Consider the following 16,304-nt stretch of genomic DNA (forward strand, 5'->3'; position numbering starts at 1 on the left):
GTGCCACGGCGGCACGAGACACCCCTAAGGCTTTGTTTGAATGTTGTCGGATTCACCTCAATCCACATATGTTGGAGTGGATTGGGGTGGAATTTGGTTCAAGTTTCACTCCTTCCACCCCAATATATGTAGATTGATGCCAATCCGACTACATCCAAACAAGACCTAAGCGTCGCTCCCGCTGCTCATGAAGTTGCGCGTGTCATTTGACATGCCTCACACATGGCTCTCATCTCTTTTGATAAGGACCTGACACTTAACTAAATGAGGGACTTGTTCGGCGGCCATCCTGATCTATTGTTGGTTGATTGGTGCGGAGTCTCCTTTCCGCCCCATAGATGCAACGTTAGCCACCCCCAAAAAATAATTAAAAAAAGCGACGGATTGGGCCTCCGTATGTACTAGGTAGCCCAGCCCGTCAAGTGTTGCTGAAGAAAAAACACACTATGGATTCACGTTAAAAAACAATGGCTGAATGCCTGAATTGTACACAATCAACAACTTTCATGAGCTTGAGACTGGAGAAGGCCTCTAGTATGTTATTGACAAACATTATATTCGACGCTATACGAGCATCCATGACCCGGATGGATCTGTAGAATTGTAATTGACTAAACTCAACGTCCATAAAAAAGTCATTTTCTAAAGTTGTCCTAAATCAAAAATTTTAAACTTTAACCAACTTTTTAGAAAAAAAATGCTAAGATTTATGGTATCAAATTAGTATCATTAGATTCATTATAGAATATATTTTTATATGTCTGCAAATTTTAAATTTTAAGAATTGATTCTTTCGAAGAAGTATATATATATCTCCGCGCCTCACGCCCTGCGACTCGTCACTTGCTCCTGCAGTCCTGCCGGCTGCCGCCCTCTCCTCCCACCCCGCACCTGCCATTGATGATGACCCTGACAAACGATCTCGATCTGACCTGCGAGGCTGCGATGGACACCGAAGGTGGCGGTGGCAACCCCAATCACGCCACGGCCGTGCCAGTGGTCATCGTCTCAGATCCGACTGCGGCTGGTGTCAAAATCATCCATTCGTGGGTAAGGCGAACTCATCCATTCGTCAGTACTAAATAACCTCCGTTGGCCACCATGATCAGCGTACGAGGAGCACCTTCAGGTAAGTTTCAGATCCCCTAGTATTCTGGTGGTGGCGACGTCTCCTGGTGGCACACGCCTGCTAGGAACGCCCTAAGCCATCGGCCCCCATGGTTTGCTTGCTTTTCTAGATCTCGCTTATTTAATTGGTCTAGTATCACTATTTGCTGCCGCAAGATTTGAAGCTGAAACGATTCAGTTCGCCATTATCCAGGCAAATTCAGGACTGTCGCTACTAGTGCTGCACATGGGGATGGGACACTAGTATGATTTTAGATTCATACATTTTCTTTGGATACAGATGGTTATTTCATTCATATATTTGCGTTGGGATTCCATCAAGTTGTCGTGCTTACAGTTTTGGGCTTATTGATTTTTTCTTCACAGATATTAGACCAATGAGGTATGTTCCCAAATTCCCAAAAGGAGCAATGAGGTATATCTTAAGTACTGATTATTCACATGTGCTTGAATTTATCTCTTACCCAGTATACTCAAATTGTACAACCTACATTATCGAGCCTTTCAATTTCTCGTAACCGTGTAAAATTGTACTTTTGTTAGAGTAACCAGTTTCTGAAAACAACTTGACATCAATTGTGGTAACTACATATTGTAATTATCATCCCGAGTCATCTGAATTCTCGCAATTTTTTAGTAGATTTGACTCTTCATTGTAGTAACTACTCTTTGTCAAAAATGTTTGATTCAAAATTTCAGAACTATTTTAGAGTACAATTTTATGAATTATCATACAAAATTCATGGTAAATTTGACTCCCTGTTATAGTAGTTGGCCCTGTTAGAAACCACTAGATGCAAAATTGTGGTAACTCCACATCCTAAATACTATATCATGCTATTTATATTACTATTTCATGATAAAATCTTGTAATTTGTAACTAGTATCATTATAGTAATTTGTTTCTTAGAATAATTTCATGCTAATTTATGGTAATTGTCACTGCTAAGTGTCATATTAAGCCATTCAAGTTATCAAAAATATTTCCTACTCCAGTGACCAGTTACTATAACAATATAATTAGTTATGGTAATTCTCCCTCCAAATGCCTACAAAAAATATTTACTTAGTGCCAGTTAACTAATGATAGGTTTTCTTGGAGTAGATAGTTTTTCATACATATGTTTAACAAGAAGTCTTTGTAAATTTCTTATATCATTTACGGATGTTCCTTTCATGGTGATTTTTTTTGGAGATGGGATCTCCTTCGTCAATTGCAATGGAGAAGATCTCAACTCTAGTGAGGGTGTAGTGAGGATGCATGCACGTTGCAGGAAATGTGCCTCGATCAGTTCAGATTGTCTCAGCTGCTCTTCCACATATCGGCAAGGTCATTGGCAGTTGGATCAGGGCGGCGGCGGATCCTCGCTGGTGTGCATTATGTGGATTCTCCAACCCCGCCGGTTGCAGTGGCGCCCTTTCCCCGACCGATGGTGGCGTCCATGATCCGTGTACGACGAGCACCTTCAGGTTAGTTTCGGATCCCCTTCTATTCCCCAGAAAGCAAATTCTTTTGCAATATGGTTTTGCATTCAGATTTTCTTTTTGTCTCAGTGATCAACTACAGGAATCTTGGTGCTCGATTTCTATCCTCACCAATTGCTTGTTCTGCGTCTATCATGATCCTGTATACATTCCTGATCTGGTTTGCCCTTTCCCTTCGGCCAGCCCCATGTGGCGTCGTTGCGACTGTCCATTACGAACTGGGATGATCTGTTTTTTTTTCTTGCCCTCGATGTAGTAATCTGTTGCATATGTTCCTTTTCCTCGTTTGTTTGTGGATGAAACTAAATCATTCTGTTTGTAAGAAAAATCTAGATGTAGTCTAAACTATTTTTCACCCTTCTTGTAGTCTGAAATTATTTAGTCTTGGTTATCTATTCTCCAATAGAGCTCGTGAAACCAAATGTGTGAATGATATCAAAATTTATTAAATGGATGGATTCATATTAGTGAACTGTCATAAATTTGTTTCTAGGAAATCATACATGAAACTATTTGAAAAAGCATCGTTATTCATATAAATTACAGTTACTATAAGAGACATGTCATTATAGTAATTGACTGATGCCCAACTTTGGTAATTTCCATTCTTGTTATTGTCTCGAGCCATTCGATTATCGTAACTACTTCATGCTGGTAAATTAGCCATGTCATTGTACAGATTGACTGATGCCAAACGACGTCAATTCATCAGCAATGGCTGCCACTTGCTGGGCGTGATTTTCTATTGCCGTGACCGTGACTTGTCCAACAAAATGCAGATTGCTAACAAGCCTTCAACTGGTCAATTCATAATTTTATTTCTCATAAATCTCTTGCCTGTTTGTGTTAAAGCAACATATTATTTATATTATTCATATTTTTATGATTTCAGGTAATGAGACTTCTCGATAGCAGCTTGTTACATTACAGAGCAGGAAACAGACATGACCTGATCTCAAACTGATCAATAGTCAAGCACTAGGATGCACATATTGGAGTAGTGTCAGTGTGCTACAGTGCTAGATCGAGAATGTGCAAGAAAAACAATTAAATTTAGATCCTGCAATGTTGAGTAACCTTTTGTGAGGACATATGTTGTTTCACAATGTCTACCAATTGATGTTGTATTTTGCGTACTGTATCAATCTTTGTAAATATTTTTTATTGTAGATTATCGTAAATATTCGTTAATGCAAAATCTCGTAAATATTTCTTAGTGTGTATTCTCATAAATATTTTTTAGTTCAGATTCTCGTAAACATTTATATTATTAGTGCAAATTGCCGTAAATTATTAGTGTGTATTCTCGTAAATATTTCTTAGTGTGTATTCTCATATATATACGGCAGCGCTATTCTACACCGTAAGTCAAAACTGAGCAGAAAAAATACTGAGCAATACTGAACAACGTTCAGTATCATCCAGTCATACACCCAGGACCACGAAATACTGAATAATATTGAAACCTGGGTACTGAACAATACTGAATTTTGTTCAATATAACACTTTGGTGTAGAATAGTATTCTACACCTAGAGTGTAGAATAACACTTATATATATATATATATATATATATATATATATATATATATATATATATATGGTAAATTTTTTCTACTCCCTAGGAGTAGTTACTCCTTCCTAGTAACCATGCACTGCCCACGCTGCCACTCTTAGCGGGTTGTGAACGAGTAAACCCAATAAATCCACGCGTATACCAGTATTCCACCAAATAAATGATTTTTTAATCATTATTTCTCCGCTCGACTCGCTAGATGATAGGTCCGACTTCCGTTCGAATTCATTCCTCTCCGTGACATGTGCTTCCAGAGGCCAACCGTATCTGGAGACGGCGATTCCTCTCGAGCGGCGGCGGCGCTTCCACCCAGCGTCGGTGCTCACCCCACAGCCTCTTCCTTGAGTGTTGGCTGGCCTCGCGTGGCCGAGGGGCCTGGTCGCGGCAGTCTCTGACCCGTTCCACCGCACCAGCGGCACCCTACCCCGTTCCACGGTGGCGTCGAACCCTACCCGTTCCCCCACTACGGCGCACGACACGATGTACCGGCTGACCGTTTCTTCAACGACGACGATGCCATCTCTAGTTCTTCAGCAGCCATGGATCTTGTGTGGAGTGGCGTTCGGTGGAGGGCAGCATCACCGGCCTCACCGTCGATGTTCCAGATCGTTGTTGCAGTCTAGTATGTTAAGCACACCTCCTCCTGTAAAGATGGGATTCATATTCTAGCATTAATTTGGGAACAGCCGCACCTCTCATCGGCGAGAACGCCGAGCAGACGTTCGGCGGCGGCCGCACGGGCGCGTACGCCTCTACACCTCTGCCTTGCATATATACTCATATCTTGATTCTATTTATCTGATCTTAATACAAATCACCATCACGCAGTGCAGCGCCTCTCTTTCCTTAGGTTTCATCGCCGGATTGCACAACATTGTGACTGGCCGGAGACGAGTTGAAGCCAAGCAACCACAAGATGGAGACTATGCATGGCAGCAACTAGTCAGAGAACAAGACTATGAAAATTCCCTCTCAGCGGCAAGCAAAAATTGGGAACAAATAAGGTGTATGTTAGAAATCGAGTCACTGAATCGCTCACAATGTACTCAAGAACACAGGTATTTGGACAGAGAGATGGGAGAAGAGTGGTCTTTGTATTCCTTTGTTTCTATTTTCTGATGTGTATTACATGAAAGTGACCCTCTATTTATAGGGGACAAAGAGAATGGGTACAAAGGTTTTACAGTATTTGAACACTTGAAATTCCTCTCCTCCTTCATTAATTTGGCCACCATTCAAAGTCTATGTTCACATATTGTTTTTGACTTTGATTTTCAACACTCCCCCTTGGCCAAATTTATGCTATGTGTATGCCTCGTTAAAAACTCCCCCCAAAAACCCCGTGGGAAAAAAGGGTAGGAGAAAAGAGTACATCACACGCATCGCTTTATGCTGCACCTGTTGCCTCGTTAAAAACTTTGCATGAGAAAACCCACTGGGAAAAACTCATCAAGGAAAAAAGAGTACAACAGTTGATGTTCAGGTCGGTCTTCAGTACCGACTCGTGATCTTCGGGACCACGGTCATAGATTATGTCTTTGGGGCTGGTCTCCCCCTAAACCCTACAACTCTCTAAGCCGCCTCATACCAATTCCATGGATGCACTTATAGAAGCTAGAGGCGGGTAGAGATTTTGTGAAAAGATCTGCGAGGTTATCGCACGATTTTGCTTGCAGGATATTTATCTCCCCGCTCTTCTGGAGCTCATGGGGATAAAAGAACTTCGGAGCAATATGCTTTGTGAGATTGCTCTTGACATAACCCATATGCATCTGTGCGACACAAGCTGCATTATCCTCATAGATAATGGTGGGGGTATCAGTGACGTTCAAACCACATGACTTCTGGATGTGATTAATCATTCGTCGCAACCAAACACACTCTCGTGCAGCCTCATACAGAGCTATTATCTCTGAGTGGTTGGTCGATGTGGCAACTAGGGTCTGCTTTACATACCGCCAGGAGATGGCTGCACCACCACAGAGAAAGACAAAACCAGTCTGTGATCTAGCATTATGCGGGTCAGACATATAGCCAGCATCCACATATCTCACCATGGTTGGAGCTTGGTTCTTCGGGAACCATAGACCAAGGTCTTGTGTACCTTGTAGGTACCTCAAGATGGTTTTGACACCAACCCAATGTCTCCTGGTTGGGGCAGCACTGTATCTTGCCAACAGGTTTACTGCAAACGCAATGTCAGGTCTAGTGCAGTTTGCAAGGTACATTAGTGCTCCAATGGCGCTTAAGTATGGAACTTCAGGTCCCAATACTTCCTCATCATCGCCCTTTGGTCTAAATGGGTCCTTATCCGCTTCCAGGGATCAGACCACCATGGGGGTCTTAAGAGGGTTGCACTTGCTCATATTGAATTTTTCAAGTACCCTCTTAGTATAAGTGGACTGGTGTACAAACACTCCTTCAGGGAGGTGTTCGAGCTGCAGGCCCAAACAAAACTTGGTCTTGCCCAAGTCTTTCATCTCAAACTCTGCCTTGAGGTAAGCCATTGCTTCCTCAATGTCCCTTGTAGTCCCGATGATATTCAAATCATCGACATAAACGGAGATGATACAAAATCCATCATTGGATTTCTTTATGAAAACACAGGGACAATCATCATTATTGATGTAACCTCTCTGCAGGAGAAAGTTACTCAATCGGTTGAACCACATCCTTCCAGATTGTTTCAACCCATACAACGACCGCTGCAGGCGGACGCTGAACATGTTGGGGTTTTGATTCGGTCCAGGGATCTTGAGTCCTTCAGGGACTCTCATGTATATTTCCGAATCAAGTGACCCATACAAGTATGCGGTCACAACATCCATCAACTGCATTTTCAAATTTAAGTTAGCTGCCATAGATATAAGGTATCAGAACGTTATGCCACTCATAACAGGAGAGTAAGTCTCATCATAATCGATGCCGGGTCTCTGCGTGAACCCTTGTGCCACTAGTCTCGCTTTGTATCTTACCACCTCGCCATGTTCATTCCTCTTCCGGAGGAAGACCCATTTGCATCCTACAGGGATGACCTTTGGAGGTGTTGGGACTGTAGGCCCAAAGACCTCTCTTTGGCAAAGCGAGCGCAACTCAGCCTCAATTGCTGCCTTCCATTTATCCGAGTCCGAGCGCTTCCGGCACTCTATCATGGACTTTGGTTCTGGATCCGGATCCATTGAGTCAGCAATTTTTGAGGCAAAATTTATGTCGACAATAGTGGTCTTTCTATGATATGACTCTCCTGATTCCACATAGTTAGTGGCGATCTCCTCATGATCGTCCTCCCACTCATCGTGATTTCCCGTAACGATTGAGTTGGGGCGTTCCGATCTTCCAATGCGATGATGTGCGCGCGACGCATTGGGATTTCCATCTTCAGAATGGTGTCCTTCAGGGACTTCCTCAACTTCAGGTTGAGTTGCCACTTCTGGGGCATTCTCGACTTCGGGTCGAGCTTCTTCAACTGATTCATCGAGTGGTGCAAGTGTCTCAGACCGTCGCCTCTGCGGACGTCTCCGCGGGACCTTGTCTTGAGCACCCGGAGGTCTCCCCCTCTTCCTAGGATTAGGGGAGACTGTAGAGTTGGTAGCCTTCAGGGGTACCTGAACTCTCTCCGGCGCATTTACTGCAGGTATATGCGACCTTGTCACCCTTTTGTGATCAGTGAAGGCATCTGGCAGCTCATTTGCAAGACCTTGCAAATGAATAATTCTCTGAACTTCCAGTTCAGATTCACTAGTGCGTGGGTCTAAGGATTGCATCCCCGATGCATTCCATTCAATTTTCCGGCATTCTTCTGGATGCCTATCTCTCCCTAATGCTGGGAAATGGTCTTCATCGAAGACACAATCAGCGTACCGAGCCGTATGAAGATCCCCAGTCATAGGCTCTAAATATTTGATTATGGACGGAGTCACATAACCAACATATATCCCCAACTTCCGGTGGGGTCCCATTGCGGTACGCTGGGGTGGTGGTATTGGCACGTACACTGCGCAGCCAAATATTCGCAGATGGGAAATACTTGGTTCTTTCCCACGCACTAACTGTAAGGGGGATGTATCATGGTATGCAGTTGGCCTGAGTTGTATTAGTGCTGCAGCATGCAACACCGCATGGCCCCAACAACTGGTTGGCAGCTTACAATTCTGCAGTAAAGGCCTGCAATCCACTTGATCCTCTTGATCAGGGACTCAGCTAGACCATTTTGTGTGTGGACATGTGGTACTGAATGCTCTACCTTAATGCCTAGGGCTAAGCAATAATCATCAAAAGCTTTCGACCTGAACTCACCAGCATTATCCATCCGAATGGACTGGATGCGGTTATCAGGGAAACTTGCTTTTAGCCTGATTATCTGGGCAATGAGCTTGGAGAAAGCATGGTTCCTAGTGGACAACAGGTCCACATGGCTCCATCTGGTATGCATCAATCAGTACCTGAATGGGCCCGACAGGGGCTGGATAGGTCCACATATGTCACCTTGTATCCTTTGCAGGAACACAGGTGACTCATCTCTAATCTTCAGGAGGGATGGTCTAGTGATTAGCTTCCCTTTTGCACATGCGGTGCAAATAAAATCTTCAGGATTTGGGAAGCCTCTAACATCATGGCCAGCAGAATTGTTGATGATTCTTTTCATCATTCCCAACCCAGGATGACCTAAGCGGTCATGCCATATTCGAAACGATTCTGTGTCTCTGAATATGGTCTTCATCGCAACATACTCATCTGTGGGCTTTATGTACGTGTAGTACAAACCCGTTGGCGATGAAGGGAACCTTTCCACCACTCGCTTTTGGTACCCGTCGAATTTAGTGATCAGCAGGTATTCAGCACCTTGCTCGATCTTGGTTTCTACATGGAAACCATTCGCACGGACATCTTTGAAGCTCAAAAGCGTGCGCTTTGAGTCGGGATACAACAGTGCATCCTTTACAAAGATTTGAGTACCCATAGGGAGAACTAGTGTGGCACTTCCAGTGCCCACAATATGAGCATTGCTTCCGGCAATGGTCATAATATTTCCACCTTTCTTTGTTAATGTTTGGAAATATCTAGTATCCCGTAGTATCGTATTGGTGGTACCACTGTCCACAAGACAGAGTTCCACTTCCGCCATCGGGTCCCACAGATTATGTTAAATACCATAAAGTAAAAACAGAATTTAACATGCATTATCATAAAGACAACATTACATAATTCCTGGAAAAATATTACAACAGCTTGGACCATCTACTACATTACAAATGCTCTTCTGGAGCATACATGACCAAACTAGTACATGTGGGCATCGCTAACATGACTCTTTGGAGATTACTGCAGGTCTCCAAATATATCAAAGTCATCAAGAAGGTTGTCCTCACTCTCGTCCATTCGGACGCCTCCACTTGCATTGACGACCCCGTCGTCGCGCTTCCCAGGCCGAGCTTCAGGCTCGGTGAGGAAGTGGGACTCATGTTGACCTTTACTCTTGTTTTTGCTCTGTTGGTAAAGGTCAACGAGGTGTTTCGGGGTGCGGCAATTACGGGACCAATGCCCCTTTGCTCCGCATCTATAGCAATCGCCTTGCTCTTCCCCACTATGGTCACCTCTTTCCTTCTTGGGATCGAACCTACCCTTGGGCTTTCCCTTTCCTTTGACCTTGAACATGGCACCCTTCTTCCCCTTCCACTTTCCCCTTCCACGGCTCCTTTTGCGGTTGCGAGAACTCTCAGCAACATTAGCATGTGCTTCAAGCACAGCTATGGAACCAGTAGGCCGGGCAGAATGATTGTTCATGAGAACTTCATTTTGTTGCTCGGCAACAGATAGTACTTCACTCAACTCAGAATACTTGGTGTACCTTGAGTTTCTATACTGTTGTTGAAGTACTATGTTGCCGGGGTGGAAGGTGGACAAGGTCTTCTCGATCATATCAGCGTCAGTGATCTTCTGGCCACATAGACGCAGTTTGGTCACAATCCTGTGCAAGGCGGAGTTGTACGCAGCCACAGACTTGAAGTCTTGGAAGCGTAGGTTGATCCAGTCTTGTTGTGCTCTCGGGAGCACAATGGTCAGCTGCTGGCTGAAGCGGTCCTTCAGGGACTGCCACAAGACTAGCGGGTCCTTCTCCGTCATGTATTCGCACTTCAAGTCAGGATGAAGGTGGTGTCGCAGGTAACGCAACGCCTTAGCCTTGTCCTGCTTTGTGCGCTCATCCTTGCCAGCTTCAGGCTGGACAATGGTATGATCGAGGCCCATGCCATCGAGTCTGATCTCGATGTCGGTCGCCCAAGTGAGGTAGTTGCCGCCATCCACGGCGAGCATCTCGAAATCCCTCTTTGCGATGTCCGATATGCCTGCACAATGAATGCAGAGGATTAGCAGATGTCGGTGCGTAATCTTCAGGATTACGACTTAATATAGTCTTCAGGACTATATAATTTTCACAGGTGTAATCTTCAGGATTACTTTGCAATTAAATGTAAAGTATTGCAATGTAGTAAATATATGGAATTAAATGCAATAAATAATTGTAGAAAAAATAAATAACAGCAAAATAACAATAGATAAGTAAATATGGCGGGCTTCGGGCCACATATGATTTACGGACTTCGGGCCGTATATTTTTGTATTATAGTGGGCTTCGGGCCACTATTTTTGCGCAATTAATAATATGCGCTGTCCATTTTAATGGACTGCTGGGCCAAATTCATCCATCATGGGCTAAATATATCGGTCCAATGACGGTGGCCGTCCATCACGATGGACGGCTCAGATTTGTCCAGAGTTCATATAAATAGGGTGGGTGAAAAACCCTAACCTATTTTCTCTTCTTCCATTTCTCTCTCTCTCCCTTATCTTATCTTCTTCTTCAGGAAGCACGCAGGAGAAAATGGCCATGGAGCTGGGGGGCTCGCGCCCGCGCCTGGCTGGGGGGGGGGCGCCCTCGCCCTGCCTGCCCGCGCTAGCTCGCGCCTGGCCGGGGTCGCACCCGCGCCCGCGCCTGCGCCTGGCCGCGCCCGCGTCGGGGTCGGTGGCCGGGGCCGCGCCGTGCCCGCGCCGCGTTCGCGCCGGCCGCGCCGGGGCTGGTGGCCACGCCGCGCCGGGCCGCGCCGCGCCTGGCTGCGCCCGCGTCGGGGCCGGTGGCCGGGGCCGCACCCGCGCCAGTCGGTGGCCGGGTCGCGCCCGCGCCTGGCTGCGCCGCGCCGCCCCGCGCCCGCCGCGCCGTGCCGAGGCCGGGTCGCGCCCGCGCCGTGCCTAGGCCGGGTCGCGCCCGCGCCTGGCCGCGCCGAGCCCGCGCCGGAGCAGCGCTGTTCGTCGGACCGTTTTACTCGTCTACGGTAATGTCCCGATCTGCTCGCCTTCTGGGCGGCAGCGATTTGGTTTGCACACGCATCTTCAGGATGGTGGCATGCTGTTCGTGCTAGTGGATCTGCTTGTGTGTCTTTCATGAACAGGATGATTGAGATTCAAGCGAATCGATTTCTCACCTTCTTACCCTTAGCTCGGTAGAACTCGTGCTGATAACGTGTTAGAAATCGAGTCACTGAATCGCTCACAATGCACTCAAGAACACAGATATTTGGACAGAGAGATGGAAGAAGAGTGGTCTTTGTATTCCTTTGTTTCTATTTTCTGATGTGTATTACAAGCATGAAAGTGACCCTCTATTTTAGGGACAAAGAGAATGGGTACAAAGGTTTTACAGTATTTGAACACTTGAAATTCCTCTCCTCCTTCATTAATTTTGCCACCATTCAAAGTTTATGTTCACATACTGTTTTTGACTTTGATTTTCAACAGTGTACTAACAAAAGTATGCACGAATACTCTATTTTGAAAATTATGTACCGATACTCCATTCTGAAAATTATGTACATATGTACGTATACCACATTCTGAGAAGTATGTATGTTGCACTCCGAAAAAATGTACATATACTCCATTCTTAAAAGTACGTACATATACTCCATTCTTAAAAGTACGTACATATACTCCATACTAACATATATACTTCAGTTAAAAAAAGTATATTCATACTATAAATGAGGCACTTCTATAGGCATACTAGTTTTTTTATTAAAGTACACACAATGACACAAGTATACACGCTCCTTCCATTGGTATATCGACATACTCTAATAAAAAGGTATGAACGCATACTACCTAGTATGTATGTACACATACTATATTTGTCTTAGTGTATATGAACATACTCTCTAAGAAAAAGTACGTACGTTCACATATGACTTTCGATCTAGAGTCCTGAAGCCGTAAGTATGAAACGTGCAAACGTACCTACGTATACAACAAACCCAGTGTCAATCTGATCCGATTTTATCTAGACATCCAGAAAATACAAATACATATCTTGTACATCCACCGCAAGTCTAAATGGGTCACGTTTCCCGACCCGTTAAGCATCGTGTGAATTGCCGGAAGCTCCCTGGTGCCTATACTCTCGGTGGGAGTAATTACTCCCGGTAGTATAAAACATGCACATATATATATATATATATATCCTATATATTCAGTAGCCAGCTATAAAATAAGTTATTTTATAGCCACATTTATGATAATTTTATATACTACTTTACGATAATATATATACATGTTTACGATAGTTGGGTTACTTACCGTACAATAAACCACTTAGACTTAGTAAAGAGTTACTATAATCTCGTAAATTAACGTAGTAATTGTCGTAACTCAAAGTAGCTAGAATTAGTTATTTTGTAGTCAGCTGCAGTGTAATAGTTCTATACACACTTGCTCAAAAGGCCATACGATGTACTTAAACTTGCTCGATAATGCTATTTAGATCTCTAATTTCAAAACTGCACATCTGGTCTCCAAACTTACTAGCCAAACTACATAAGGTTCAAATATGTTTGTTTGCGATAAACCATCTGCGTGGCTGCTACTATGCACCTGGCATGTGGATCCTATATCCCTCTTAGCTTTACTAGAGCCAACAACTTAGGGCTTGTTTAGTTCATCCAAAAACCAAATCTTTTTAAGATTTCCCGTCACATCGAATCTTGCGACACATGTATATGGAGTATTAAATATAAATAAAAATAAAAAATAATTGCACAGTTTATATGTAAATCACGAGATGAATCTTTTAAATCTAGTTACTCCATGATTGGATAATGTTTGTCAAATAAAAACGAAAGTGCTACAGTTCCGAAACCGAAAAATTTTCGGAACTAAACAAAGCCTTAGTTGTTTTTGAGTTGTTTTTTTTCAAAGACGCCGAACGCTACTAGTTATGACTTTGCGCCTGGAGACGTTACACACTGTAAATGAGAGGTGCCTTGAAAACACTAACAGATGGCCGAGAGAGAGAGAGAGAGAGAGAGTTTACACGCTGAAATAGTAAGGAACTCACAAGGGACACCACCTCCTCTTGTGCCAAAAGCACTAAACTGGAAAATTGCACTACAGCATATTTGACACTTCTCAAGTGTTTTCTATGCCAAATGGCCAACACTTATGTTCTTGTTCATAATAATTAGGAAAAACCCCAAGGGCCACAGACAAATTGACAAAGAATCCCCAAAATCAGCTGCTAGAAAATAAACCTCTTGCGGGCCGGAAATGTTGCACTTTGGTTAAGAAAACATTGGCTATTATTATTTTAGAAAATTCTAAATAAAACGACTAACCATCAGCCATTAAAGAGCATTCAAAAAAAATGCTAGAGATCTAGTTGTCGTTGAGTTTAAAAAGACTTTTGTGTCAAAATTTATTTACCAGCCTTTCTCAATCTACCTGCCCAAGCTTTGGTGGTCAATTTTTTTTTCAAACATAGTATGATATTGCTAATGCACACAATGGTGTTTCACTGCCGACAAACATGTTGCCTACAATTAAAAGAGACTAAGAGAGAACCATTAATTTCTAAAATAAATTTTAAAAAATACAACTAACCCGCATAAGTCAAAGACTTGAACCTAAGGTGAATAATAGTGTCAACCACAGGTAACCTAACCAGCGAACTAGGTTTCATTTGTACCTTGGACCGAATAAGAAGTAGTATAAGATTTGGTGTAAAAAAAATAGTGCTAGTAGATCTCTAACCCAGAGTCGGCTCAAATTCATTGAGTCTTTGTGCCTAGGCACAAGTTCGGCTCGTTAGTAGCGTACTAGCGTGTGCCTGGCCGAGAGGGTATAGTGAAATTTCACCGTAGCTTCAGATGAGTATAGCAGCAGGTTTCATCCACGGATGGAAAAAGACTGAAGAAATAGCACAGAAGATCGAGAAGAGAAGTATCTGCAGTGGCATAAGAATCGAGTGGTTGGTACCAAGAATACAGTGAGACCCGGAACTACCCTACCGTGCCAAATTCAGACACTTGTGGATCCAGGGAGGAGGCTGCGGCAGCCCTTCCTGCTCCAGACGACGCTGCCCAACGCTGCCAGCACTAGTAGGCTGCTGGCCCGGCAGCACCGACCCGATCAGAGACGGAGGAGGCAGCCGGCGGACCCCGCCGCAGTCGTCGGGGCTGCCGGACTCCGTCGACGACGACGAGAAGCTCGTCCTCGAGTCCACGCTGGACGACGCCTCCTTCTTGGCCGCCACCGCCGCCTTCTTCGTGCCGGCAGCCGCCCCCGCGCCGAAACACCCTAGAGCCAGCGTCAGCTCCAGCTCGCTCTCTTGGAGAACGAGCGGAGGAGGGGCCTTGTTATTATTCCCCTGGCCCTGCTGCTGCCGCGAGTAGGCGTCGTCCGGCCACGACCTGCTCGAGCCGGCGTCGTTCTCCGCGGCGCGGCGCCTCTCGTCGTCGTCCTCGAGTTTGCATCGTCGGGCGGCGGCGGGCGGCATTGCCATTGTTGCCTCGTTCGCCGCGTCTTTGGCCGTCAGGAGCTGCTGGACCCGGTACAGCCGGTGCAGCTCTTGAACCTGAAGATATATGCATATATACATGGACGCATCAGCATAGCTTGTTTTAAGGGAGTTGAGAAAAACAATTGAGGAGGCTGATGTTGTGTGTGTTCTTGATTAATTTTGGTGCTCCAAAAGCTGCTTCTTAATTAATTACCTGTTGCCTGAACGTCTCTTCTTGCTTCAGCATGGCCATCTTCATATGCTCCTTCTCGTACTGCTTCAGATGATATCTTGACATCTTCTCGCTGTCGCCGACCAAATTAAAAGAGCGTAGCTTGGTCGTCGTAGCCACACAAGCTGCAAAATTGAAATCATGAGATTGAGATGCGTGGAAGGACAAAAAGCAAACCATGAAACTGAGATCATGCTCTACTTACGAGAAGTGGCGAAGGATAGACGACGACGACGACGACGACGACGACCTCTCACTTGGATGCTAGCTTATCGGGATCGAGGAACCTTGGGACGCTAGCTTTTCTGTGTAGGAGTAGGAGGAGGGTAGTAGGGTTAGGGGGCACTTAGCTTTCTGAACACTCTACGACCTGCTATTTTAAAGGCACAGCACAGAGGGGGATGCAGTTTGGATTGGTCACTGCAGTTTGAAGCATCTGCGAGCGGCTAGCTGGGGATCGATCGGAGGAAGGAATGATATGCTCGCTCCCACGGCCCACCACAAAAATTTGCGAGCAAAGGACGACAGATCGACTAGAAAAGCAGGGAACATAGAAACCCCCACTTGCTATAAATATGTGCATCCATGTATCAATCCACAAATAGATTTATGGGGGGGCACTGCTAGCACTACTAGTTCTAAAAGAATCAGCAGCTAGCGGAGAGACATGCAGGCACAGCTAAAGTGGCCAGGGCAGTTTCACATGTGTGCATGCCTGCCTGCCCGGCCTGGAATCATGCTCCTAACTTGTTGACATCACACACCTCCACTCAGGAATATAGAAATGGTACGGACGCCCTTTTGATTTCCCAATCTTGTTGAATTGTCATCCCCAGATCAGTTCAGTTATATCCTCTTCTGGATCTGTGGATCTTGTGGGCATCGATCAGTGTCATAGTCTGGAAAATGACCAAACTAATTTATCATGTCTATTGGGTTTAGAATTAGAAATAATATGAGTTCATGAACTGCTGATGTATAGGTTGCAACCTTATAGAATATATAAGAGCAACTTCAACAGCTTGGTTGTTCTTGTTGTAAAGGCTATTTTAGAATTTGCA

The 16,304-nt window shown here is 44.7% G+C and overlaps 3 protein-coding genes across 12 annotated transcripts; 1 reads left to right on the forward strand and 2 right to left on the reverse strand.

The window, feature by feature from the left end:
- On the forward strand, positions 830–3,829 carry LOC110432865. 10 transcript variants are annotated; one of them, XM_021453871.1, is made up of 7 exons: positions 835–1,220; positions 1,322–1,371; positions 1,495–1,543; positions 2,324–2,598; positions 2,683–2,755; positions 3,293–3,414; positions 3,506–3,829. In XM_021453871.1, exons 4-7 carry the CDS (start codon positions 2,406–2,408, stop codon positions 3,523–3,525), a joined length of 408 nt encoding a protein of 135 aa, XP_021309546.1. In that variant the 5' UTR covers positions 835–1,220; positions 1,322–1,371; positions 1,495–1,543; positions 2,324–2,405; the 3' UTR covers positions 3,526–3,829. The 10 variants fall into 10 exon arrangements, 9 of the variants coding, with proteins under 9 accessions (XP_021309565.1, XP_021309574.1, XP_021309577.1 ...); XM_021453877.1 differs by having other exon boundaries at positions 835–1,129; XM_021453899.1 differs by having other exon boundaries at positions 832–1,371; positions 2,403–2,598.
- Positions 9,509–10,501, reverse strand: LOC8066252. Its single transcript, XM_002467615.2, has one exon. It carries the CDS (start codon positions 10,499–10,501, stop codon positions 9,509–9,511), a length of 993 nt encoding a protein of 330 aa, XP_002467660.2.
- On the reverse strand, positions 14,355–15,959 carry LOC8063214. Its single transcript, XM_002467616.2, has 3 exons — positions 15,449–15,959; positions 15,226–15,368; positions 14,355–15,086 (listed from the first exon to the last, which is right to left on the reverse strand). Exons 2-3 carry the CDS (start codon positions 15,307–15,309, stop codon positions 14,517–14,519), a joined length of 654 nt encoding a protein of 217 aa, XP_002467661.1. The 5' UTR covers positions 15,310–15,368; positions 15,449–15,959; the 3' UTR covers positions 14,355–14,516.

Source organism: Sorghum bicolor, chromosome 1 (assembly GCF_000003195.3).
Source record: "Sorghum bicolor cultivar BTx623 chromosome 1, Sorghum_bicolor_NCBIv3, whole genome shotgun sequence".
Classification (NCBI taxonomy): domain Eukaryota; kingdom Viridiplantae; phylum Streptophyta; class Magnoliopsida; order Poales; family Poaceae; genus Sorghum; species Sorghum bicolor.

What these genes read in the sequence shown, in the direction of transcription:
- LOC110432865 (XM_021453890.1), top strand. Translation starts at nt 2,406, where the DNA reads ATGTGCCTCGATCAGTTCAGATTGTCTCAGCTGCTCTTCCACATATCG. An exon ending in TCTGCGTCTATCATGATCCT is followed by an intron (nt 2,756 to 3,292) that starts GTATACATTCCT and finishes GTCATTGTACAG; the next exon opens with ATTGACTGATGCCAAACGAC. An exon ending in TGCTAACAAGCCTTCAACTG is followed by an intron (nt 3,415 to 3,505) that starts GTCAATTCATAA and finishes TTATGATTTCAG; the next exon opens with GTAATGAGACTTCTCGATAG.
- LOC8066252 (XM_002467615.2), bottom strand. Translation starts at nt 10,501, where the DNA reads ATGCTCGCCGTGGATGGCGGCAACTACCTCACTTGGGCGACCGACATC.
- LOC8063214 (XM_002467616.2), bottom strand. Translation starts at nt 15,309, where the DNA reads ATGTCAAGATATCATCTGAAGCAGTACGAGAAGGAGCATATGAAGATG. An exon ending in AAGAGACGTTCAGGCAACAG is followed by an intron (nt 15,087 to 15,225) that starts GTAATTAATTAA and finishes ATATATCTTCAG; the next exon opens with GTTCAAGAGCTGCACCGGCT.